We start from the raw sequence: 25,125 nt of genomic DNA, 5'->3' as shown, positions 1-25,125 counted from the left end.
TCTGGAATCTGCCTCCCTACTCATGAGGCTCCTGAGCGTCCACAAGCAGTGGGTCCTTTGGCAGGGGAGCCCCCGGAGGGGATCGGCAAGCTGGTTCCCTGAGCCTTTGATCTGAGTCATGTCCTGCATGTCTGTGCTTACAGAGTGGGGAGCAGCCCTGGGTGTGCCTTGCTGAGCAGGAAGGCCCCTGCACACCTGCAGCCCCCACCCCCAGCCCAAATTCTAGCTAAGGCTGGGATGAGGCTGGGAGTTCGATCCCAGCCGCTGGCTAAAGGTTGACTCCGCCTTCCATCCTTCCGAGGTCGGTGAAATGAGTACCCAGCTTGCTGGGGGGTAAACGGTCATGACTGGGGAAGGCCCTGGCAAACCACCCCGTATTGAGTCCGCCATGAAAACCAAGTGAGTTCCAACAAGGCAGAGTTTAGCTTAAAAGCTTTATTAATTATCACAAGAGATGGCTACAGCAAAAACAATTTCATCCCCTCTGACTCAGGAAATTGAGGCCTAACAGGCCAGCGGCCATGCAACCTTGCTGTCAGGACCGGCCGGACTTGGTTCGCAGTTGTCTGCTCTTGCGGGACTGGAAAGGAGGGAAAGAGCAAAGGATTACTGGAGCCCAAAACAAGAACACGTAAGTGCCACATAAATGACCGTACAAGTCAAAGATCTACTGGGGAGATACATTTCAGCCTCTGCGGTCAGTCAGCTTCAAGTGTCTTAGCCAGGGATCACTTCTGCCTGCTGCCTCCGGCTGCAAAGAGTTGTGCATTCCCAGGTGGGTTTATCCTAGCTACTGAGGTTGCGGATCATGGCCACAGACTGGCCACGGTGCAATAATGTTATAACATTCTAGCAGTTCCCAGGTGTGGTTGTTGCTGTTGCTATTTATAACAATCTCCACCAACGCGAGGGATGTTCTCCTTGCATGACGATATTTCGTTTTTCAGCTTACCTTTTCAGTTCAAAGCAGCCTGAGTCCTTTCAACTAGCTTTGGACCCTGAAAGAAAAGATTCAGACTCAGAGAGGTGGGGCTGGGCAGCTGAGAAGTTAATCCTGACAGATCCAGCCACCTCTGCAATTCCCCACGACAGGCACAGCTCGGGATGGACACTAGTGGGAAATTTGGAGGTGTAGCCTGGGGAGGGCAGATTCTGGAGGTGGAGGGAGAGCAGCTGGGGGGGCGGGTTAAGGCCAGAGAGAGGTCAGTTTGGAGAGCACCTGTAATGTTGGGAAGAGTCCAGGCCCTGCCTGGAGGCTTGGAAACCTATTTCCAAGCCACTGCATCAAGACACAAATAATGTTTCTGGGTCTTTGCTGCCACCCCTCACCCAACCTGCCACGCCCAGGGTGCCTGCCCATTGTCTGCATAATCAGCAGTCGCCTGGGAGAGCAGGTCCCTTCTGCCTCCATCCTCTGAGCTGATTTCCTAGTAAGGAAATATGCATAGGATGGGGGTTCCTGTTTAGAAAGCATACCTCTTCGTGGAAGCATTGCTCGTGGCTTTCAGCATGGCAACATTTGGCCACTACTCCATAGAAATCAGCGGTGACTGCCTTCAGTTGCTCCACTGTAATGGCTGGCTTGCATTTGACCAAGTTGACAAGCAACCTGAAGTGAAATCAAAAGCTAGTTGTGAATGAGATCACTATTCTTTGTTTCAATTGATTTCACATTAAGAGTTTCAGAAACTACAGGGGGAAGTTTGCCTTAACGTGCCCACTTCCTAGAGCTACCCAGAAGTGGCAAAGGGTAGCTCTAGGAATTCTTCTCCCATTTTTCTTTCTAAATTGTCTCTCTAGGATGATCACACCTCTCCCTTTAGCCCCAGTTTCTGCTGACCCACCGGATGAGCATTAGTGGGCAAGGCCCTCCAGCCCTGAACAGGCAAACGGCCCCTCTGCTGACTCACAGGCCAACTTGTTTATTATTATTTTGGATTTATAAGTCACCACTTTCAGCATGCCAGCTCACAGTGACTAACATAGGAATAAAACAGATTGTTATAATAAAATCCCTTATACCTCATAAAACCCCACATTACAAAGCACAAGCAAAACAAGAAACAAAGCAGCAGCAAACAGCCCACCCTCAGTTCTTCCTTAGCGGGCCCCAGATGCCATGATGCAGTTAAACAAGGAGGATAGGGTACTTCCAAAGAGCCAAGGGCATCCTGAGGGACTGAGGCCTGGGGTTACTGCCATGGGACACGGGGGCTTGCAAGGGGGCCCTGACCCCGTGGTAAAGGCTCCATAAAACGCCTGGAGCTCTTCTAACAAGGGGTGGCTTTGCTGTGCCCTGGAGTTCTTTCTGGGACCAAAGCTTGGCTACAGTATTCCAGAAGGCCTCCTTGCAGGATATTCCAGCTTCCTCTTTTGTTGCCCACTTTGTTGCCAGTCAGGGACCTCAGCCTCAACTGGGCATAAGACAGCCCGGCCGATCTCTGCTCCATTGCATGCCTCAGAGTGGTGGCCTTCCATGCCCTTTCTGCCAGGCCAGCACAGGCCCCACCCTGCCTGCCAGCCTGCCTGCCTGCCAAGGATACTGTTTGCGGCCAGCCAAAGTGTGACCAGAGGTGCAAAACTAATTCTGTTCACCGGTCCCAGACTACGCACATCAGCACATGAAGTAGTCACATCAGGCCCAAAGTAGCCAGTGTTCTGTTTCTGCTCAACTATGTATACAATTTACTTTATCATGGTTGAAGACAGGTCTCAGTAGATCCCCAGTTTAGTATCATCTTGCACTCTTTCAATAGAAAACCTCAAACAAAAAGCTAAGGTTTCTGCTGAGCAAGATGGCACAACTTGGCAGAGATATATGGCAAATTGCCTCAGCACCCCCACCCCACCCCATCTCTGGAAAAGATAGCAAAGCCCCCACTGAGGAAAAGCAGCAGCAACTGCAGAACTAGGCCTTCCTGAGGAGGGCCTTTTGGGGCCAAAGTCTTGGAGTGCAGCTGTAGGTCAACTCCGGCTGTTTCTTGCTACAGTGAATTCTCTGGATCTATTTTACTAGGGCTCAGAGTCTGACCCAGAGCAGGATTCACTTGGTCTATGAAAGATGGGCTTGACTAAGCAATTGCCCAGGTGGGCAGGGCAGGAAAGGAAGAATGTAGGCTGAGGAGAACAGAAGCAGCTCTGGCAGGAGGGCCTCTGCTAGGTGTGAGGGTGGCCCGTGAGGATTCATTCATGCCTGCCCGGGCCTCTCAACCACAGCGCCAGCCCAAGCTCTGCCTGCTGTCCTTACTTGGGCTTCCTGTTTTCCGCCTCAGCATTAGCTGTGCACAAATCTTCATGAAGGGCGAATAATTCTGGAGCGCAGGGGCCAGGCGTGTATCCATCATCCACTTCTATGGCAGTGAAGCACTCCCGCCGGAAAGCGTAGTCACCACTGCAGCACTGGCAGATCTTGTGATTTATGGCATGCTCTTGGTGCCGCAGGCATATACTTCCCAACACGAGGTCCGTCTTTACGGAAAGAAGGAGATGTTTTGGTTGCAAAACTGACATACAGATGAACAATCCTTTCAGATGCAAATAGCATAACCCTTGTTTCAAGGAAGAATTCTTAACCATGTTGCATGCAATATTGGTAAAGTTCTATTAACTAGTTTTTTAAGGCTTTACGCGGGTTGAGACCCACATACCTGCGGGACCGCCTATCGCCCTGTGTCCCCTGCAGGACCTTATGCTCTGTGGGGAGGAAACCTACTGGTCATTCCCAGCCCTTAGGGAAGCGCGCCTAGCCTCAACTACGGCCAGGGCCTTTTCTGTCCAGGCCCATACCTGGTGGAACGAGCTCCCGGGACAGCTGCGGGCCCTGCGGGATTTGGCAACATTCCGCAGGGCCTGTAAAACAGGGCTCTTCCACAGGGTCTATGGTTGAGGCTGGGGTCGGTGGACTAGATCTATTGCCCCCCCCCGGAACCCTCAAGTCGAGTGGCAGTGCTGGCCAAGTGTCAAGTTGAAGTGGAATGGCCTCAGCACCAGCAAATCCTAATGATCTGCCATTCAGAGCTCCATGCAGATCATTCCAAAGGCCTGCCGGAGAAGAGCTGTCCAGGGGCCCCTCCAAGGTTCCAGTCCAGGGGCCCCTCCAAGGCAAAGGGAGGGACTCAAATACTGTCACAATGCAGCCCAATGACCAAGAACCCTGGCTGGACTCAGAACCCGAGGGCTTCCTTGCGGGTTCCTTCCAGGCCACAGGGACAAGAGCCTCCCGGGAGGGCAGCATGCATACAAACGAATAAATAAGTAAATAAGGTGCCGTTGTCCACTGCCGCTGATTGTACCATAAAAATCATGACACCTAAGCTTAGAGCCTTAGCCATGCCACTGCAGCGGAAATTAAATATGCACAAAAGAAGCACACGTTCCTAAAATTTCTCATCTTGCAGCAACATTTCCCTGCAAAATGCTGTTGTTCAAAACAACCCAGCTCCTCTGCTTTTCAGGAAAAACAATTCTCCAAGAAGGATTTGGGTGTGGTGCTGCTGCAGGCGTCTCATCCCTGCCTTCCCTTGATGCAGGTCCCTGCGGCCACTCCTGCCGTGGTCGGGCCGCTCTGGGCCCTGCGCAGGAACACTGCTGGGCTGGCAGGCTGGGCTGCAGCAACCCCCAGGCCCCCACAGCATAATGGGCCAGAGTTGCTGGTTCTCTCCCCGGGGGGCTTTCAGGCTCATTTTCCCCAAGGGAGACCCGCGCCCAGCTCCACTTCGCAGGGCCAGAGTCAGGGGGAAGACGCTACTCACATAGCCTTCCGAACAGGTCATCTTTTTCTTGTCCTCCATCGCGCAACACTTTCTCGCCACGCCCAGCAGTTGCTCTGTGTACTTGTCCAGCTCTTCAAAGGACATCTGCGGGGCTTTCTTGGCGTAGCGGGAAAGAAGACTGCAAAGGGAGGGCTTAGTGGGTTCCAGGCAGGAGGGAGCTGAAAAGGGAGCTCAAGGCCAGAGAGACACGACTGCAGCCATTGGCCGAAGAGGAGGCTGCTCACGGCGTGTGTGTGGGGGGGGGGGGTCGAGCTACAAGACGCAGGGGTAGTCAAACTGCGGCCCTCCAGATGTCCATGGACTACAATTCCCAGAAGCCCCCTGCCAGCAAACGCTGGCAGGGGGCTCCTGGGAATTGTAGTCCATGGACATCTGGAGGGCCGCAGTTTGACTACCCCTGCTATAGGTCAGGGGTTGCCAATAGGGGTTCCTCCTCAGCCTTTCCTGGAAGTTTGGCTGCCCACCTGCCATGGTGCGGTTGGGAAGGAGCTCCCATTAAGATGAGGCTGCCAGCTTTGGGTTGAGAGATTTGAGGGGTGGAGCCTGAGTAGGGCGGGAGTTGGGGAGGGGAGGGAGTTCAGTGGGTTATGCTTCCAAGGCAGCCCTTTTCTCCAGCCGCACTGATCTCTGTCACTGGGAGATCACCTGGAATACAGGGAGATATCCAGGCCCCACCTGGAGGTTGGCAACCCTAGCCATCCACATATTATCTTAATACACTAAAGTCAAATTTAGGTGGGGACGGGGTGGAGTCAGACATGCCAATTCTGCTGATACAGGAGGAAGGGGGGTGTGATCGTGGGAGTGGCCAGTGGGTGTGGCAGGGAGGCGTTGCCAGTGGTCAGCACTTCTGGGGCTCCTTGAAACCTGACCAGTCGTTCAGGGGCTGCTCTGCGGTCAAAAGGGCTGCTCTAGATTAACAAATCCCCCAGCAACCTGTTCTCAAGTTAGGAGCCCATAAGAATGACCTACACATTTTTGAACTTGTAGTCTCCCAGGTTTGCATAAAGTTCACAGTTGGTCCGTATCACTTCCAGGGTGTCGGCGACGTGTTTCCTAAGCATGGCTTCCTGAAAGAAAGTTGAATCGCTGAGCATGGCAAGAACAGAAGAACAGAAAGCGGAAGGAAGCATCAAGAGTCTGCAAGGGCAGCGTCACTAGTCTGTAATGAAGCCTGAGGCAGCCAACGTTTGCCCCTTTCTGGAGCTGAGCATGGGATGACAGAGATCCCACCTCTGTTCAAGGACACCCTGAGGTCTCTTCTAACAACCAGCGAGAGGTTGGGGACAGGGCAAGGCTGACAAAGATGGGGTCATGCAACACTGCAACATCAGTTTCAGGTGTGTGACACCAACTACCCCCCCCCCCTTGCTTGGGAGCTAGTAGCTGAAGGCCGCTTCTCGAAGGAGGGGCCCCTATTCTTTTGCCATCTCTGGGTACCATTTTTGCCATTTCTTGATAATTATTGTCCACAACACAATTCAAAACCAAAGACCAACCAAAATAACGTGGCACGAGATGCTAACTTCTGATTTCTTCAGAACTCTTCAGCAAACTGGGAGTTAAAAAAAAGCAGGGATGAGGATTAGTGTGGCTGCCGGTGTCAGGGGGTCCAGGAGAGCACTGCTAGTCAGCATCCTGTGCTGAACAGGCTTCCATGTTTTTAAAATGATCTAGAACTCATGAAATAGTTGGTCTGGAAACAGTAAAAGGAAATGTGTCTATATCGCAAGGCAATAATTTTGTCTTGCAGTAACAAGGCATGGACCCAACAGGGCTCATCTGAAACAAGAGTCACAGCCGCAGACACCAAGTGTCCCCCACTGCCAGTTCTGAGGCTGTATTCAAGTGAGTAGCTGTGTTGCTCTGAAGTAGCACAACAAAATCTGAGTCCAATAGCACTTTTAAGGCCAACAAAGATTTATTCAAGTCATGAGCTTTTGTGTGCAGGCACACAAAAGCTCATGCCTTGAATAAATCTTTGTTGGTCTTAAACGTCCTCTTGCATTCAGAAGCTGTGTCTACACTGCAGGTATCAGCTGGTTTAACAGGCATTTTATTATACCCAGGAACTCTGTGGAAAGGGAAGTATAGTTCTGTGGAAAAGAGGAGCAAATTGCTCCAAGAGAGATTGCAGCACCCACACTGGACGGTGAATCCATGATCTTCTGGAGTAAGTTATGGCAGCTAAGTGAGCCTTAACTTGTCAGACCTCAGGGGATAAGCAGGTGACCACTCGGCTGTTTTGGACTGTCTTGTGTAATGGTTAGGAGTGCCAACTTCTAATCTGGCAAGCTGGGTTTGATTCCTGGCTTCTCCACATGCAGCCAGCTGGGTGACCTTGGGCTGGCCACAGCACTGATAAAACTGTTCTGACTGAGCAGTAATGTCAGGGCTCTCTCAGCCTCTCCTACCTCACAGGCTGTCTGTTGTGGGGAGAGGAAAGGGAAGGTGATTGTAAGCCACTTTGAGTCTGCGTTAGTACTTGGGTTCTCTACTCCTTCGGGTAGAGAAAAATGGCATATAATAACCAACTCTTCTTCTTGTGCAGCAAGCAAATTGCTCCCGGTTGCTCAGCTGTTCTTCGGTCTTTCTGCAAACCCTTTTCAATGGGGGTTTGAGCCATAAACTGGTTCAGTTTGTTAACAAACTGCTTAGTTTGGTTTTGTTTATGGTTTGGTTCACGGTTCAGCAGTGAACCATAACCTGAACTGTATTTTTCCAGTCTGTGTCCATCCCTAATCATTACATGGAGCATTACCCCAATATAGATAGCCCAGGCAAACCTGATCCTGAAAGTGAAGTCAGTTCTCAAAAGCTAAGCAGGGTCCATCCTGGCTAGCTCTTGGAAAGGTGACCTCCAAGGAAGACTAGGGCCATGATGTGGGGGCAGAGAATAGCAAACCATCTCCAAACATCTCTTGCCTGGCTGCCAGACAATCTTAGGATCTCCTGGCTATATAGCGATCATGCCATACCATAAATAAATAATAAATAACATGCAATATTTATCTGCCTCTGCTGTGAACCACTGGTTGCCAACAGTCAGGGTGCAGGAAAGCTCACAGTCTGGCAGCCAAATCTGACATGGGGCTGGATTTTGGACAGGGATCCTGTGAGAATTCATTCATTCTGACTCTGCCTGCAACTGCTGTTCATTGCACACAACCCACCCCTCCAGAGAGACACTCTTCGGGACTCTCAAGTTGGCAGCACTTCTCCAGCAAATCGTGATATCCTTTCTTAATTCTTAGGAGTGCCTGAGGTGACAATTCTTGGTGCCTCCGTGCATACTCATACGAAAACCTGGAAATGTTAGGGAACACAAACAAGAATAAACATTTCAAGAGTTTGCAGTGCTTAAAATATCTGAATTGAGTTCATTCCCAGCTTCAGAGCAATGCCCCACCCCCCGCCTCGAGTAGAATAGGGACACTGAATTCTTTATCTCACTATAGATCCTAATTTTATGCCTCTTAGCATTTCTCCCTGTGGTGTAATCAGGCTGATTACAATTTGCGTGGCACCTTTGCATCCCCAGTCCCTTTCTTTGCAACACTTCCTCTCACCGTCTGACTGGGATAGAAGGACTTAGAGGTCTGCATTTTGGCTTATACCTGATGAAGGAAGCTTTGACTCTTGACAGCTCTCTCTTTCTCTCACACACACACATTCACGCTAATGGACTCAAATCTAAGTCTTCTACTGTTAAGTAGATAGGGAACTTGTTAGAACAGCGGTCCCCAACCTTCTTGTAGTCGGGGACCGCTTCCGAGGGTGGGAGAGAGCCGGCGGCCCGGCCACAGCAGCTGCACGTAAACACGCACGTGCAGTTGCCACACATGCGCATTTGAACAGTCAAACGTGCGCATTTTCGCCAGCAGGGGGCGCAAACACGCATGCGCGACGGCTCCGCACGTGCACGTTTGCCTCGCTGGCGTGCCAGCGGCCGCGCCTGCCTCTTCCCCCCCTCTCGCTGTGGGAGGGGGGAATTCAGGCGCGGCCACTGGCGGCCCAGTACCATGGCCTTAGCGGCCCGGTACCCGGCCACAGACTAGGGGTTGAAAACCCCTGTGTTAGAAAACAGCACCCAAAGAGTGATTGTCAATGGTTTTTCATCAGGTTGGAGCTTTGGGCTGATCCTGCGTTGGGCATGGGGTTGGACTAGATGGCCTGTATGGCCCCTTCAAGCTCTATGATTCTATGATTCTATGGCCTGTATGGCCCCTTCCAGCTCTATGATTCTATTCTAACCTGAAGGCCTCTCTGAGGCTGACTCCCCCTGGTGGAGGTTCCCATTATTCCCCATGGTTGGGAGCCACTGACAGACCCCTCCTCCATAAATCTAGCCTCTTTTTGAAGCCATATGTCTCCACCCTGTATCAGTAAATGCTGAACAATCTCCTCAACCAGTTACTGGGTTCTAATATGCCAAAGATGGATGCTTTGTTCCTGATGCGCTTCATGCTTTCAGGGCCAGTGGTGCTTCTACTATTTAATGCAGGGGTAGTCAAACTGCGGCCCTCCAGATGTCCATGGACTACAATTCCCAGGGGCCCTTGCCAGCATTCGCCATGCTGGCAAGGGCCCCTGGGAATTGTAGTCCATGGACATCTGGAGGGCCGCAGTTTGACTACCCCTGATTTAATGGGTGACAGAAATAATACAGGAAATTAAGTGCTCCATTTTCTGTCCCAGCACGACTGCTGTGCCATGGCAAAGGCCTGGGTGTCACACATGCAAGGGACGGGACACAGGGCTTCTAGCAGAAATGCTAGCTATGCTTCTCCTTGCTGAGGAAAAGATACACACTAGTGGAAAAGCAGGCATTTTTATGATGTTACTACTGAACGTATCCTGCATATTAAAGGAATTCTGCTAATGACTGCACTGTATTGCTGAAAGGGAACAAAGGGGCATACAATAAAGCTGTGGGAGAGTTCCACTTGATTCCTCACTATTTCTAATGGTCCCCAGGTGGGCCTCAGTCTCTGCACTTCTGCCACTGAGTCTGCTGGTGTGAAAAGCAGAATCTTTCCCACTGAGGCTCCTGTTTTTGGAAGGATGCTGCCACAAGTAGAACAGCCTGTGTGAATCCTATTTAGCCCAAGCGGCTTTCAAATATATTATTGCTGCTTCCTTTTCCCCGGATGGGGCCACTCTACCTCTGCCATCACCTTCTGTCTGTAGCAGCCACAGGATGGGGGCTGGGCCAGTCCCTAAAGAGGTGGTTCTGCACGCTTTGGGAAACTGAGAACTATAAGGGGATGGGATGTCGTCTCCTCACACCGCTCCCCACTGGTAAGTCAGGGAGTGAGATATATTTTTGTCCTCGATCAGTTTGGGGAAGGTCTCTTCTCACTGTTCCAGCAAGAGTAAGTGTGGTGCTTCTATCAGAGGCAGACCTCTTCTCCCAGACGCGTTGGGAGCCTGAGGACGCAGCCCTGGAGGGCCCAGAAGGGAGGAAAGAGGAACAGTGTGACAGTTTCCCTGGCTCAGTTTCCCTGCCTGCTCCTCTGCTCCCATCCTTGGCCTGCCCGCCTGCTCTCGGCCTCTTCCGCTCCCGCAAGGCAGACAGAACTGTGGGCAGGCAGGAAGGCCCTGCCATACCGTTCTTCGTGAGCGTCGTGGTTCTCCGCGTAGTGCTGGCACACTTCCTTGTTATCCACGAACTCCCGGACCGTTGGAGACAGATCTGCAGGGGGCTCATCGTTGTCCATGGCCAAGAAGCAGAACGGCCGATGCAGCAGGGGCTGCTGGCAGCAGCGTTTCAGGTTAGGAGAGGTGATCTCTTGGTGTCCACAGACATACTTGGTCAGGGCGAGCTGCAAGAACAACGTGTCACAAAACTAAGTGGTGCTTCCAAAACTGCAGGCAGGCTGGTGGGGCACTGGAAGGCAACGTGGGCTCCTGAAGGAGCAGCTGATCGCTGGTAGCCAGGAACCCACACACTAAGGGGACCAGATTTTAACATTGGTAAAGCGGGACACCATTGACCGGGGGGGGGGGGGTCTTGATTAAAAATTTGGTCTATATGGAGCAACAAAAAGTTTCATAGAACGCATAGAATGTAGAAAGGAGGCTTCTTGTTCCCAGAAGGGCTTGGGCATCCAGGTGGGTGGGATACAAAGATAATATCTTCTGCTGACTGCAGGAAGTAAGGTTCTTTTGCCTGCTGACTACTGAAGCAGGAGGTTGCTCTGAATTGAGAGGACGTGGGCAGCCATCTTGGACTGTGCAGCTGCCAGGGGAGAGGATAAATATGCAATAGGAATGTGTAACCTCTTAAGAAAGGAGCCTACTCTATTTTTAGTATCAGGATAGATTCAAATGAGTAGCCGTGTTGGTCTGAAGTAGCACAATACAATCAGAGTTCAGTCAGGCACCTTTGAGACCAACAAAGATTTATTCAAGGTGTGAGCTTTTGAGTGCCAGCAGTGCTGCTTCAGACTAAGAAGTGACCATCATAACAGTAGGAATATATAAGCAAAAGTTAATCTTGTTACATTAGTAAACTGTGTCACAGCATCCAAACACAGCCACAGTGTGTTTTGCTTATATATTCCTACTGTTAGATGGTCAGTTCTTAGTCTGAGGAAGAGTGCTTGCACTCGAAAGCTCACGCCTTGAATAAATCTTTGTTGGTCTTAAAGATGCCTGACTGGACTCTGGTTTTAGTATCAGGGTATAATGTAGCAGAGGAACAGAAGGCTTGTATTGTACCCTATTTCTCTTGGATTCTTTTGTTTAAATCTGTGCTGTGCTAAAAGTATGCCTTTAAACATTTTTCTTTAAATAAATAAATGTAAACATTCTTCTTTCCAATAAATCTGAAAGCTGTCACTGGTTCTCTGCTGCATGTAGCACTCCCCTTTCTTGGGAATCCTAGTCCAGAGCAAGGGAAAACCACAAAGCCAAGGGAGGGGGGAGCCTGGCAAGCGGCTGTTCCTCGGGGGGGGAGGGGATATCCTTGCAGTTCACTGACCCCATTGCAGCCAAGGCACTGGGCAGCGGGTGGCAGGGAGGTGAGGAGGGAAGCTAAAGGTCTGGCTGCTGAGAAGGAAGTGCCATATACCCCTAGTGGTGGTAGTATAAATGCTAGAGAGAAGAAGAAGACTTGGTTCTTTTCTCACCCCGAAGGAGTCTCAGAGCAGCTTACAATGGCCTTCCCTTTCCTCTCCCCACAACAGACACCCTGTGAGGAAGGGGAGGCTGAGAGAGCCCTGATATTACTGAAGAAGAGTTGGTTCTTATATGCCACTTTTCTCTACCCAAAGGAGTCTCAAAGTGTCTTACAATCCCATTCCCTTTCCTCTTCCCACAACAGACAACCTGTGAGGCGGGTGAGGCTGAAAGAGCCCTGATATTATTGCTCGATCAGAACAGCTTTATCAGTGCTGTGGCGAGCCCAAAGTCACCCAGTGCACTGCACATGGTGGAGGAGCGGGGAATCAAACCCAGCTCACCAGATTAGAAGCCACTATTCCAAACCACTACACCAGACTGGTTAATTTAATAAAAGCTGATTTTAAAAAAATGAAGTAAAAGTTCTCTCCCTTTTCATAAAGGGGTAAACAAAGGGTTAAAGAGGTAAACAAAGGAGCAAAACAAAGTAATCTCCAGGAGAACCAGATTTCAAATTTCAGGCAGATGGATGGTTTGATGTGATTAGCTTTACATGAATGAGTTGTACCTGATCAAAGAAACTCTCCAGTGTGTCTCCTTTGCACCGTTCCTCATGTATGTGAACAATCTCTGCAGAAATATTGTGCAGGATGGAACGCTCCTCTTTGGGTAATCTCTGGACTACCTGAACAAATTTTCTGTCAAGAACATTAAAAAAAATACAGTCTTTAATCACTGATGCTTTATAGTAATTCAAGTTTATTCCAATTAAGACATTGACCTAACAGAAAATCAGATAGACTTTCACCAAAGTGTTGCCTAATGTGAAATTCTGACTTGATTTGGTTGTTTTCCCTCGGGTAGGAAGAGAGTTTTGGGCTACACCCAATTTCTGCTGAACCTGAGATGAAGTCCACATCAGACTCCACAGAGGGCTGGAGTGCTCCAGAGATTAGAACAGGAAGAAGAAGAAGAGTTGGTTCTTATATGCCGCTTTTCTCTACCCAAAGGAGTCTCAAAGCAAATTACATTCACCTTCCCCTTTCTCTTCCCATAACAGACACCCTGTGAGGGAGGTGAGGCTGAGAGAGCCATGAGGTTACTGAAGAAGAAGACGATGATGACGATGACTTGGTTTATATATGCCACTTTTCTCTACCCAAAGGAGTCTCAAAGTGCTTTATATTTGCCTTCCCTTTCCTCTCCCCATAATCTGAGAGAGCCCTGATATTACTGAAGAAGAGTTGGTTCTTATATTTTTCTCTACCCAAAGGAGTCTCAAAGTGGCTTCCATTTGCCTTCCCTTTCCTCTCCCCACAACAGACATCCTGTGAAGGAGGTGAAGCTGAGAGAGCCCTGATATTACTGAAGAAGAGTTGGTTCTTATATTTTTCTCTACCCAAAGGAGTCTCAAAGTGGCTTACATTTGCCTTCCCATTCTTCTCCCCACAACAGACCCCCTGTGAGGTGGGTGGTGCTGAGAGAGCCCTGATATCACTGCTCAGTCAAAACAGTTTTATCAGTGCTGTGGCGAGCCCAAGGCCACCCAGCTGGCTGCATATGGGGGAGCAGGGGATCAAACCTGGCTCGCCAGATGAGAAGTCCGCACTCCTAACCACTACAACAGGTCTCCAGGCAGCAGAGACTGGGTTGCCAGCTCTCTCCTGGTCACTGGCAAGGGATGGGAGGGTCAGGCTGACAGATCCAGGCTGGGAAACTCCTGGGGATTTGGGGGTGGAGCCTGGGAAGGACAGGGAATTAATGGCGCCCAGGTTCACACAGTTATCCTTAGCCAGGTGTGAAGCACATGCATGAGAGTAAGCACACACAGAATCTATTAAATAATGTTAAGATACTTGTAGGGGGAGAAGGTACAAAAAAGAAACAGCAATAGTGGCCATCCATATCACTTGTGAATACCTTTTAAATGAAAAAAAACCTTTGAGAAGTGTCTCTTGTATTTAAATGGGACAATTACAAAGACAGATCTTCCGTTTTGGGGTACAGCAAGAGAGAGAGCCAGTCTTCTTGCCCACCCTGGTTCTTGATGATTTTAGTAACTAACAAGGAGTCGGCCCTGATCGTGTCAGATCCTGGAAGCTAAGCAGGGTTGGTCTTTGTCAGTGTTTGGAGGGGAGACTAGCAAGGAATATCTTTCACCTTGCAAACCCACTCCTGCCCGACAGGGTCACCATAGGCTGGCTGCACCATAGGTTGGCCCTTTCCAGCAACCACAGCCAGGAACAGAGGAGTGAGCACAGCAACACTTGCTCATGAATGAACTGTCAAACTAATTCTATGGGGAGGTTCAAAAGTAACATGCTTGGCATCTCACAAGTGCCAGAGTCTTCATCCAGCCTGACCTAGAGGTCCCTTCTAGAGATCCCTGGCCCTAACTTCCAAATTTCCCCTTCAGGCATGGGGATAAATTGGGGCTTGTTATTTTTTGTTTTAAACTGCAAATGTTTTGAACTATTATTCTAAATTAACTATTATTTTAACTATGTTTGCCAGTCAACTATTCTTGTGAGCTGCCCTGAGAGGTACATGTCTGAATGAATAAATGGATGCACCAACTCAGTGGCCAACATTGCAGGGCTGGTCTTACAACTGGGCTTTTTTGTTCACTTATTTCATTTCCCAGATACTGGTTCTAAGTCTCTGATGTAGCTTTTTAGACTGAGAGCCTAAATGTGGCTTCAGATAACCTGGTAGGACAGAAAAATGGCAGACAAAAGAAATATGTCTGTCCTGTGGCAAACTTTCCCCTACTGCTGGAAGGTCATCTTTGTTCCACCTCTGCTGCTTTTGCAATTCAGACCCAACATTCTCTTCCATTTCCAAGAACAAACGTTTGACCAGGTTCGTGGCTGATAATTTTTCAAGCTTACAAAAGTTTTTGAAGCTGAAGGCTTACAAAGTTTGCAGTTGTTTTGGCCCAAACTTCTTCAGAAGGAAACAGTTCTGCTTCTCCACCAGAATGAATTCCTTCATTCGTTTTTGAGTAGCTGTTATCTATTAAAAGCAAGATCGGTCAGAAAAAGATCATGTTCTTAATGTGATGCAATCTCCAGGGCAAAGATTAAACTGAAACAGAAAACAAGATATACTTCTTCTGACAATACCTCAGAAATGGGACATCATTCAGACAAAATTTAATGACCTGATAGTTGTTTCCAAAAGGAGGGAGCTTAACACTGTGCAGGGGTAGTCAAACTGCGGCCCTCCAGATGTCCATGGACCACAATTCCCAGAAGCCCCTGCCAGCGAATGCTGGCAGGGGCTTCTGGGAATTGTAGTCCATGGACATCTGGAGGGCCGCAGTTTGACTACCCCTGGGAATCCAAGAATGGTGAACTTTGACTGGAATACAGCCTTGTGCTGCAGTTGTGTGGCACAGTGCACATGGGAAATGTGCCATGGAAAGATTCTTATCATTGCAGATTGTCGAAAAGATTTCCCACTAACTTTCTCTGCTTGGGATAGTCCATCTCCGGCACAAGCGACCCAAACTGTCATCTGAGAACAGGAATACACACGCACACCAGTGCCTTGCCCTCAACCAAAACAGTGGTTCATCAAGGTCAGGCTTCCTAGTCAGGCTGGCAGCACCTCTCCAGTCTTAGGCAGACAAAGACCTTTCAGATCCCCTCCTGCCTGGTCCTTTGAACTGGAGATGCTGCTGGGGAGTGAACTTGGGACCTTCTACAACGCAAGCAGAGGCTCTGCCTGAATGTTTCCAGGGAAGCTGTTCCATTCCCCAAGACCCTTTAACTGTCAAATTGCATTTGACAGTCATGCAAAGGAGGCTGATGTGTGTCTGCCAGATCTGAAAACATCTAACACCCAGACTCTACAGTTCAATGGTATTTCCCCCAAGTATTCAGCCACACTGAATACTTTAGTACAAATGCTTTAGGATGCTTAGGGCTGATCCTGCGTAGAGCAGGGGGTTGGACTAGATGGCCTGTATGGCCCCTTCCAACTCTATGATTCTGTGATTCTAGGATGCTTTGGGCTGATCCTGCGTAGAGCAGGGGGTTGGACTAGATGGCCTGAATGGCCCCTTCCAACTCTATGATTCTATGATTCTAGGATGCTTTGGGCTGATCCTGCGTACAGCAGGGGGTTGGACTAGATGGTCTGAATGGCCCCTTCCAACTCTATGATTCTATGATTTTACTGTTTAGGCAGAACAACTGCTTCAGCTGAAACAAACAGAGTATATATTTATTATGCTTAACAAAAACATTTAATGTCTATCCATGTTATTAGGATCAGCATGGCAAAGAAGCTAAAGGCCAGACGAGGCCCTGCCCTCCTCCTAAGTGTATTATTCCCTTCTGCATGAAAATTCACTTTCACTTCGCACGAGCACCATGCTGTCTTTTGCCTTCTGCATGGATTTTGCTCCCTTCAGAGCTCACTTAATCTTCTGTTTATTGTATCTCTGTTTGTTTGTTTTTTTAAAGTCCTATAGCCCTCTGGTTTCCCCCCTTTCAAAAGTAGAAAGACCCCATTGGATTTTCTCCCCCCCCCAGGAGTCCACACTTTCCCCCACCACCACCACCATTGTGCCCCATTTTCTGCCCAGTGGTCAGTTTCAGGAAGGGGCACCTTTTTAAATGGTCAGGAGAGATTCTGAAAGCTGCTCTGACTCCCAGGAAGCCAGTCCTAGTAGAAGAAGATTTTCCCACCTTCCTCTTCTTGTCCTACAAAGCATTCGCCAGGCCAATTCAGAGGGTTTTTTTGCTTTTGAAAAGATCATGATTTAAAAAGGTTGTACCACGTTTTTGAAAGCAAAAAAAAAGTAAACTAGGAAAAAAATAAATACAGAAAGGATTGAACCCACAATCTTCTGATGTTCAGGCTGGTGTTTTACAGCCTAAATTGAAATCTGAAGCTGATAAACAGCATATAAAGGTTTCTCTGATGTTATTTTTTAATTCATGCAATGTCTTGTTAAGAATCATTTAAAAGAACCTCTGGAATACCAATTTTCTTTAGCCAGAAAAAATAAATTGACAAAGTTAAAGGGGAAGAAGGGAAAGGTCAGATTTCAGTCCTTGGGAACTTTTCTCAACCCCCCCCCCCCAATTATGGCATGTGAGAAGGAAAAAAGGGGGGAATCAACAAGAAAGGTTTGTCTTTAGTTTTGAAACTAACACTGAACCCTGACTCTCACAAAGTTTAAGGGGGGAAATTTGTGCATTTTGGCACATGCACAGAGAAAACATTAGAAGTTTGTTTTTGTTTCCGGTTAACTGGAGTAGGCAGAGACTAGATTAGCTAGGATGTACTTAGCAGAGGGAGTCCGAATAGTTCAGCTGACCAAGCAAAAGTTGCAGGAAGAATGCAAGGAGCAGAACATAGCCTGTGAGAACAGGACTGGAGATGAGACGAAGGCTCTCCTGATAGGCTGTGGCTGAGCAGGAGGGGCGGCTGCAGCCCTGTGCCCAAGCCTGCAGGATGAGCTCCATCTTCAAACACTAGAACTTGTGAGGCTACGTCTGCAGGAGAGATGGGACCATATAATAGAGCTCCAGAAGCTAATGATGGGAGAGAAAAGGCTGCAGGAGGAGAAGAGGAAAATGCTGGAGAGAAATGAAAAGTTGCAACAGGAAAAGCTGAGGTGTGAGCTCAAGATTCTGGGGCTACAAGCAGAGCAAAGCAGCAAAATAAAAATGACCCCAACTGTTCCTGTGGCATGGATGCTTGTGGAAGGGAGGAGGCTGACAGACCTCACAGAAATGGGGGTTGGTGGTCAGTATTCTGAAGGAATGGTAAAGTGCAGACAAACTCTAGAAGGGGGGTGGGGGGGAGGCAGGAGTGTCTGCGGAGATCAGCTCTCTGTCAGGCCAGGGGGAGGAAGTGGCTCAGGTTACAACGGGGGGGGGGGAGACGCAGGAGGGTTGGGTCAGCCCATCTCAAACCTAGAGGGGGAGGATGCAGTTCCACCCACATCCAGCAGGAGGCTGGAAACCTGCCTTGTGAGGTAGGCCATCTGTCTCACCTTGGTACAGCGCAGGATGAGGAGACAGAGGGAGGGGGTGAGGATTCTAGGGGAGTTCTTGAGGACAGCAGGGCTAGTGCTGGCTCAGAGGAGCAGCTAGCTAGAAGCTTGTGGGAGGTAGTCCTGGGGGAGGTACAGAGCAACCTTAGGTAGGAACCGGTTCACCAAGTAGCTGGGAATCAGGAAGTGGGCTCTTCAGAGACTCTCTGAGCAGGTTGTCTGGAAGCAGGAAGGCCTGAGAGGCAGACAGACACTTGGGGTTCCTGAGAGGAATGGGGAAAGGACCAAAGATGTTTCTGGGGGTAGGTGGAAACCTGGTCTTGAGAGGAAAATTGTAGTGCAGGACGTGACATGGAAGGAAGAAGGGAATGTGCAGCCAGAGGGAACCTTAAGAGTTGTTCTGACTCACTTCTCTGAACCTCTCCAGGGGGAGAAGCTGGAAGGGCTGGTGAGGGGGTCAGTCCAGGACACAGAAAGGACCTTCTCAGTGGTCCCTCAGGGGGAGATGGGTTCCAGAAGGAGAGCAGGGGACAGGGATTGGACCATTCCCAGAACAGAGAGCAAGGGCTGTTGGCAGCTGGAACTGGAGGAAGAGGCCAGAGTGAAATCTGCCTTCAACACTCCCGCTGGTTTGCCAGAGCTTACAGTGGGGCCTTTTGTATGTAGGCACACAGATGCAGGTGTTCTACAACTGGCAATGGCCTTGTGGGATGGCAAGTGGGCCTTGGTAGTGGCTAACTGGGATTACATCAAGGCTTTTTGCAGGGACTGGGGTTTGCACTGGGAGCATCTAGCAAGGGTGCTGGATGCCAAACAGGGGACTGGTCTTAGGGTCTAGCAGGGAAACTGGCAGCTTGGGAAAGCCAGAGGTGGTCTTCCGGATGGGGCAGAACAGTTCAGGGCTCTGACCAACCACCTCTACACTGGCTGCAGACCCAAAAGACCATTGATTCAAAACTACAATGGTGGTCCTGGAAGACTGAAGAAACGGACCAGAGACTGGGGCACATTCTGAGATGCAACCAGGTGAATTGCAGACTGACCTGGAGACTTGTAACAGACCATTCCTATGCATGGTGCAGGACTGAATGTTTACACGTGTTCTGTATGTTGGAAATGTTATCTGGGGCATTTCTTGCATTAAATAGGAGAGATTCGCTACAGGAATCGCATGGAATCTTGAGGAGGGGGAGGTGTGACGAAATGCCCCCTTGCTCTTGCAAAAGGACAGGGTTTTTTCCTCTGGGCTGGGGAGAGAGTGGGAGGGGCTGCTAAGCCCCTGTTCACCTTTCCCTTTCACCTGGCCATGAAAGTGGTACTTGGGGCGTGGGGGGGGGGGAGAAAGAGCTTCTTCTCCCCAGAATTCCTAGGTGAAGGGCTTCCTGTGGGAGGGGACAGAGGAGTATATCTGATCCTGAGCACAGGAAGGAAGGGGGTCTTTGTCTTGGGGGGCTTTGGCTGGTGGTCTTCGCCTGCTGACCACCAGGGAAGGAGCCTGCTCTTGGAAGGGGAGCTGAGCAGCCATCTCGGACACGTGAGCAATGCAATGAGAGACTTTGGGACCTCTTTAAGCAAAGGGGCCTGCCCTGTATTTAACACCGGATAGGGGATGTTTAGCAGAGGGGCAGAAGGACTGCGTTTCATCCACTTTCTTTTGGTCTCTTTTGCTTAACTCTCTGTGCTGTGCTAAAGATCTGCTTTTTAAACCTTGTTCTTTTAATAAATCTTTTACAAATTGGAAGTGGGCCGTGGTTCTCTGATCCACGTAGAGCTCCCCCGCCTTGGAAACGCTAAGGGAAGAAGACCCAGAGGGGTGAACCTTTGCAGGATCTCATCCCCCGCAATGCTCAGGAGCTGGATCTGTGGGAGAACACAGAGGCGAGGCCTCAGGAAGGAAGGGGCAGCTAGGGGTCCTGGGCCTGCCTACTCCAGCTGCAACCCTGTACTTTAGCCAGGTGGTGGTGGCGGTTACCCAGAGAGCTCGTGTTACCACCCGCCTGGAGTTGGCAACCAGCCAGATCAGGGGGTGGGCAAGGATGGAACTGGGCCTGCAAGGCAGAAGGGGGCTGGTTCCGCCACAGAGGGGGAAAATCTAAGAAAGGTGCAGGGTACAGGAACGGGATGTGAATTAAAGAGATACCAGCGTGAGTGATAATCAAAATGAAGTTGTGCATGCAGAAACAGCCTAATTCAAATTATTTATTTATTTATTTATTTATTTATCATACTTCTATACCGCCCTCAAGCTCAGGGCGGTTTATTACTGAATGGATCTCCCATTGGGGTCTCCCACTGGGGTTCTCAGAGAAAGGAACATCACCCTTCCCATCTTAGGGAGTGGCTCTGATTCAGTGATGGTGCCACAATGAGGAAACTCACCTGTTCTTCTGGAGCCATTCCCTCAACCTCAATGGGTCTACTTATGGGGCAAATAGCAGCTCTTGGAGGGAGTAACAGAGGTTAGGGAAACAGCAGGAGAAAAGCTAACCCATCTCTCCCTTTGCTGCAGCCTCCCTTGGGAATTTTACTTATCTAAAAAACTACAGGAAGCCCATACATAAATCTCCTGGTATCCCATCTAGTTTGGTAGTCCAGAAAGTCTAAGGGAGCGGAAAAAACTCACTCTTGCTCTGCCCATGAAACAAGGATTCTGCCGTGCTGGGAGAATGGAGGGCTTTGCCCTGGGCATTCACTGCACCTCTGCCTCTCTCAGTCTCCAGAAACAGAACTGCTCCTGTGCTCCAGCACTGTCATGTTACAATAAGCGATTGCTCTGGTGCTCGTCTGCCGTAGCTGACATGCTCAGCCCTGCCCTGGAAACAGCGCTGGTTTTTCATTAATATTGCCGAACGGCGTCCCTCCCCTTGGAGGATGGGTGGAAATGACTCTCAAGAGAAGATGGGGACAGAGCGAGGTACCTTTTCATTGAAACAGGCAGCCTTGTCCTCTGCCTGGCAGCAGGCGATCACCCCCTCCTCAAACTGGGCCGCGGTGTGGAAAAGAGCAAGGATGCTTGCCCCGCTGTGCCTCCTGGCAATCCCAAAGAGGAAGCTACAAGGAAGAGACCCGGTGTTAATAGTCAGGCAGATCAAGCTCACTGCTATTGAGATAATATTATTTTATTTAGATTTAGATTTATATGCCACCACTCATGGCAAACCATCTTGGTTTCACAATAAAAACCAATAAAAATACAAGAGCAGATTTAAAAAACCCTTAAGCAGTAAAATCGAAATGAAAATAGAAAATAGAAAAGTAGGTGGCGGCATAACAATTCCTAAAAATCTCCTAAGGAACCAATAACTGTTCCAGCCAAAGGCCTGAATAGATAACCCTATTAATCCAGGGGGGCTGAATCGATACAAGTAGAATAGGGCCGGATGCACAGAATGACAACTCCAAGCATCGCCCCAGCCTCAACCAAACGCCTGGCGGAAGAGCCCCATCTTGCAGGTTCTGCACAACCCAGTGAGGCCCATCAGGGCCCTTAGCTCTTCCGGGAGCTCATTCTACCAGGCTGGGGCCATCAGAAGCTCAACCCCTCCAAGACGGAGGTCCTGTGGCTGGGTAGAAGGGAGCAAGATCGGGAAGCGCATCTTCCCTGCCTGAGTGGGGCGCAACTAACAGCAGTACCAACCGCCAGGAATTTGGGAGTGATCTTTGATGTCTCCCTTTCAATGGAGGCTCAGATCATGAAGGCAGGCCAAATGGTGTTTTTTCATCTTGACCAGCTGCTGCATTTTGCCAGCTGTTAAAATGGTTGTGCAGCTGCAGTCAACATGGGACAGGATTTTCCAGGAATCAGGCTGCCATGAACTGCGGAGATGCAGCTGGCTTGAGAAGTCAGCATCTGGTTTGCAACAGAAAAGCCTGCTGTTGAACTCTAAGAGGAAGATAACCAGCTCTTCCAGGAATCCGGTGAGGTCAGTGCACTTACTGGCCCAAAACTTGAAGCCTGTCGTCTTGGAATGCTTTGCAGGCCTCTTCAGGCTCTGGCCTTTTGTAAGGGGGCGAGGAGTCTGGAGTCTCATTTCGGTGGGACAGCAAACATTCATTTCTGTCATGATCAGTTTTACCACAACATTCAGAAAAGCCATAATGTTCAGCAACACTTGGTTCATGACAAAGTTCTTCCCGGATAAGAACATCCTAGTGGACAGAAGCAAAACATTACCCTGGAGGCAGTGACAGAACAGCTCAAAGCAAACTGCCTTAAACTGAACCCTCCAAAGACAGAGCTCCTCTAGCTGGGGAGAAAGGGACCAGATCAGGAAGCGCACCTCCCTAGGCTGCATGGGGTGCAGTTTACAGCAGCACAATCGGCCGGGAACCTGGGAGTGACCTTCAATACTTCCTTAACGATCACAGAGGTAGCACAGCTAACATTTCTCCACCTACACCAGGGGTAGTCAAACTGCGGCCCTCCAGATGTCCATGGACTACAATTCCCAGGAGCCCCCTGCCAGCGAATGCTGGCAGGGGGCTCCTGGGAATTGTAGTCCATGGACATCTGGAGGGCTGCAGTTTGACTACCCCTGACCTACACCAAGCGAAGCTACTAGAGCCCTACCAGGCCCAAGAATACCTAGCCATTGTGATCCACCTCCCGATTCAGTTTCTGTACCTTGCTCTATGTGGGCCTCCCCTTGACCCCGCTCTGGAAATGGCAGCTAGTACAAAATGCAGCTGCCAGAACTCTCACCCATTCACCATGAGAGCCCATATAAGGCAGCTGCAGTGGCTTCCAGTTGGATTCTGGATCTGGCTCAAGGCTTTGATATTTACCTTTATTATTCAGTCCAGCCCCTGCATATCTGAGGGGTCACCTTTCTGAATACATTCCCTAGACTAGAGAACACTTTGGTCAATAGCATCAACCAGTTAAGGGTCCCTGGCCCCGAAGATAATATGTTTGGCCTCAACCAAAGGGGGGGGGGTTCTCAGCCCTGGCTCCTGCCTGGTGGAACAAGCTCCCCAAAGACATCAGGACCCTGGTGGAACTTTCAGAGTTCTGCAGGGCCTACAAGATGGAGCTCTTCCACCGTGCCTATGCTTAAGGCCAACCAGAATCCAATAACCATTAATTGGATCTAAACCCTATATCAAATCAGGCCTTCCTCTGCTCTGTTTAAGGGGCATGGAATCCAGTGTTCCATCTCCAGATGTTTCCTCACCACATGGCAGGCCTGGTGACACAAGCTTCTGGACCCCTGAATACAGCCTGCTTTACTCACGCACTGTCTCACCGCAATTAAATCCTATGGGTGTCTATTCAGCAGTAAGTTCTGCTTTGTTCTATGGGACTTTCCCCCAATTAAATGTGCAAAGGATTCAGTATTATTTACTTGATTACTATTTCTGTTGCTGCAGAACATTCTTTGCCTGTATGTAGTTTGTAGAGTTTTAAAGTTGATTATTGAATGTTCGCGATGGCCATTGGTTATATGCAATGAACTGAACTTGTTCTCTTACCTTCTTTGTTCCTGTTCTCTGTGGTCCCACAACCTTGTGGGTGTGTTTGTTGTATGTACCAATATGCCTAATTCTCAAAGTGGCCCATCTGGGGCCCGGACCAAACAAGACCAGTCTTTCTACAAACCAGAGAAAAGCCCCAGGTTTGTAAAAACTCTGAAATCTACATGTGTATCTATGTGTAAAGTGCCTTCAAGCTGAAGATGGTGACCCCAGCCAGGCGTTAGAAGCACAGGTGGTCTGCCCTTGCCTTCATCTGCAGAGTCTTCCTTGGTGGTCTCTCTTCCAAGTGCCTCCTCTGACAAGATTGGGCTATTCCATGCTGATTTCTCTCCCAAAACCTATATCTATGGGGGGGAGGGAGACTGCCCCCTCCACATATAAGCAGGACCTGCCTCTTGCACAAATGAATGCCCTCTCAAGCCTTAGTGCAGGGGTAGTCAAACTGCAGCCCTCCAGATGTCCATGGACTACAATTCCCAGGAGCCCCTGCCAGCGAATGCTGGCAGGGGCTCCTGGGAATTGTAGTCCATGGACATCTGGAGGGCCGCAGTTTGACTACCCCTGCCTTAGTGTCTGTCCGTGTAAGGGAGGGGGATGGAGCAGAAGGGACTCTTTCCAGGGCCAAGTGACAATGGGGCCAGGTGACCTATTGTCACGTGACATACATGACTTACCCAGGTCCGTCATACCCGGAAAGTTGGGTGCGGCATTGTGCTTGCACTTTCGGACTAGGCTCTGGGAGATGGAAGCTCCGATCCCCACTTCACTGGGGAGGGTCATTGTGTGATCTGGGGGCAGACCCCCCCCCCCCGGCTCTTAGCCCGAGCCCGGCCTGCCAAGCCCAAGACGGGGCCTGGAGAGGTCTTGGGATTGCAACTGGTCTCCAGGGCAGGAGTTGTGCAGTGAGGTGCACCCATGTTTTAATTGTATTCAAAATACCTTGCTTCCAACAACTTACAACAGACTTGGCGCATTCTGGGATGGCATGTTCATCAGCTGCACATTTCTTCCCAAGCTCTGTGAGGTCGTGGACCATTTTCTCCATAGCTTCATAGGTGATATTTGGCACGTAGTGAACGAATGAGACAAGGGCTCTGAAAAAGGAGCACGTGCAGGGAGGGAAGCAAGGATGGCTTGGAGGTTGCCCTTGCCCTTGAGCCGCTGCCGGGCCGGGGGCTGCAGGGAAGGGGCTCCAGTCGCTCCCGGCTCGTCGGAGGGGCGAAGCCGCCCGTGGCCTCTGCCGCTGCCCTCGACGGCGGGCTGCCCGCGGGCTGCCCGCGGGCTGCCCGCGGGACCCCCTCCCCCCTCCCCCCCCCCGGCCCCTGCGCAGGTGACTTACATGCCTTTGAAGTCCTCCTCGGGGATCTCGGCGAAGCAGTGGCCGATGGAGTCCCGGTGCCCTGCGAAGCACAGCGGGAGCCGAGCCGGCCGTCAGTGCCCGCCGCCGCCCCACGCACCCCCCACCTCCACCCCCCCACACCCCCGGGGGCTGCGGCGCCAGAGGGACGGGGGGGGGGGGGCGCCGCTGCTCCCCGCCTCCCTCCCTCCTTCCCTCGACGGCCGGCAGCGCGGCTGACCTGCATCGCGGGCTCGCCTGGGCAGGTGCTTGGCGTCGGCGGGGCCGGCCAAGAGCGCCAGAGCGAGGAGGACGAGCCACTGCATGGTTGCCAGGGGGCGGGAGGGCGGACCTGTGCCAGGTGGGAAGAGCCCAGGCGCCGGCCGCCCTTTATATGCTGCTCG

General features: G+C 50.3%; 1 protein-coding gene across 1 annotated transcript; it reads right to left on the bottom strand.

Annotated features, from left to right (window-relative positions):
- Window positions 1-420: 420 nt before the first annotated feature.
- On the bottom strand, window positions 421-25,125 carry LOC143821140 (albumin-like). Its single transcript, XM_077304784.1, has 15 exons — window positions 24,963-25,125; window positions 24,725-24,785; window positions 24,344-24,479; window positions 21,848-22,059; window positions 20,829-20,961; window positions 14,815-14,912; window positions 12,466-12,595; window positions 10,383-10,597; window positions 7,946-8,078; window positions 5,745-5,842; window positions 4,752-4,890; window positions 3,248-3,468; window positions 1,477-1,609; window positions 953-998; window positions 421-580 (listed from the first exon to the last, which is right to left on the bottom strand). The coding sequence occupies exons 1-14, from the start codon at window positions 25,045-25,047 to the stop codon at window positions 957-959; spliced, it is 1,836 nt and encodes a 611-aa protein (XP_077160899.1). The 5' UTR covers window positions 25,048-25,125; the 3' UTR covers window positions 421-580; window positions 953-956.

Source organism: Paroedura picta, chromosome 11, assembly GCF_049243985.1.
Source record: "Paroedura picta isolate Pp20150507F chromosome 11, Ppicta_v3.0, whole genome shotgun sequence".
NCBI lineage: Eukaryota > Metazoa > Chordata > Lepidosauria > Squamata > Gekkonidae > Paroedura > Paroedura picta.
The sequence above is the reverse complement of the archived record's forward strand: the minus strand, read 5'-3'. Positions and strand labels throughout refer to the sequence as shown.

Excerpts from the sequence above, each read along its gene's own strand:
- LOC143821140 (XM_077304784.1), bottom strand. The coding sequence starts at position 25,047 with ATGCAGTGGCTCGTCCTCCTCGCTCTGGCGCTCTTGGCCGGCCCCGCC. Across the intron at positions 8,079-10,382 it reads CACGACGCTCACGAAGAACG|GTTTTCGTATGAGTATGCAC; the intron begins GTATGGCAGGGC and ends TAACATTTCCAG. Across the intron at positions 1,610-3,247 it reads GCGGAAAACAGGAAGCCCAA|GTTGCTTGTCAACTTGGTCA; the intron begins GTAAGGACAGCA and ends ATTTCACTTCAG.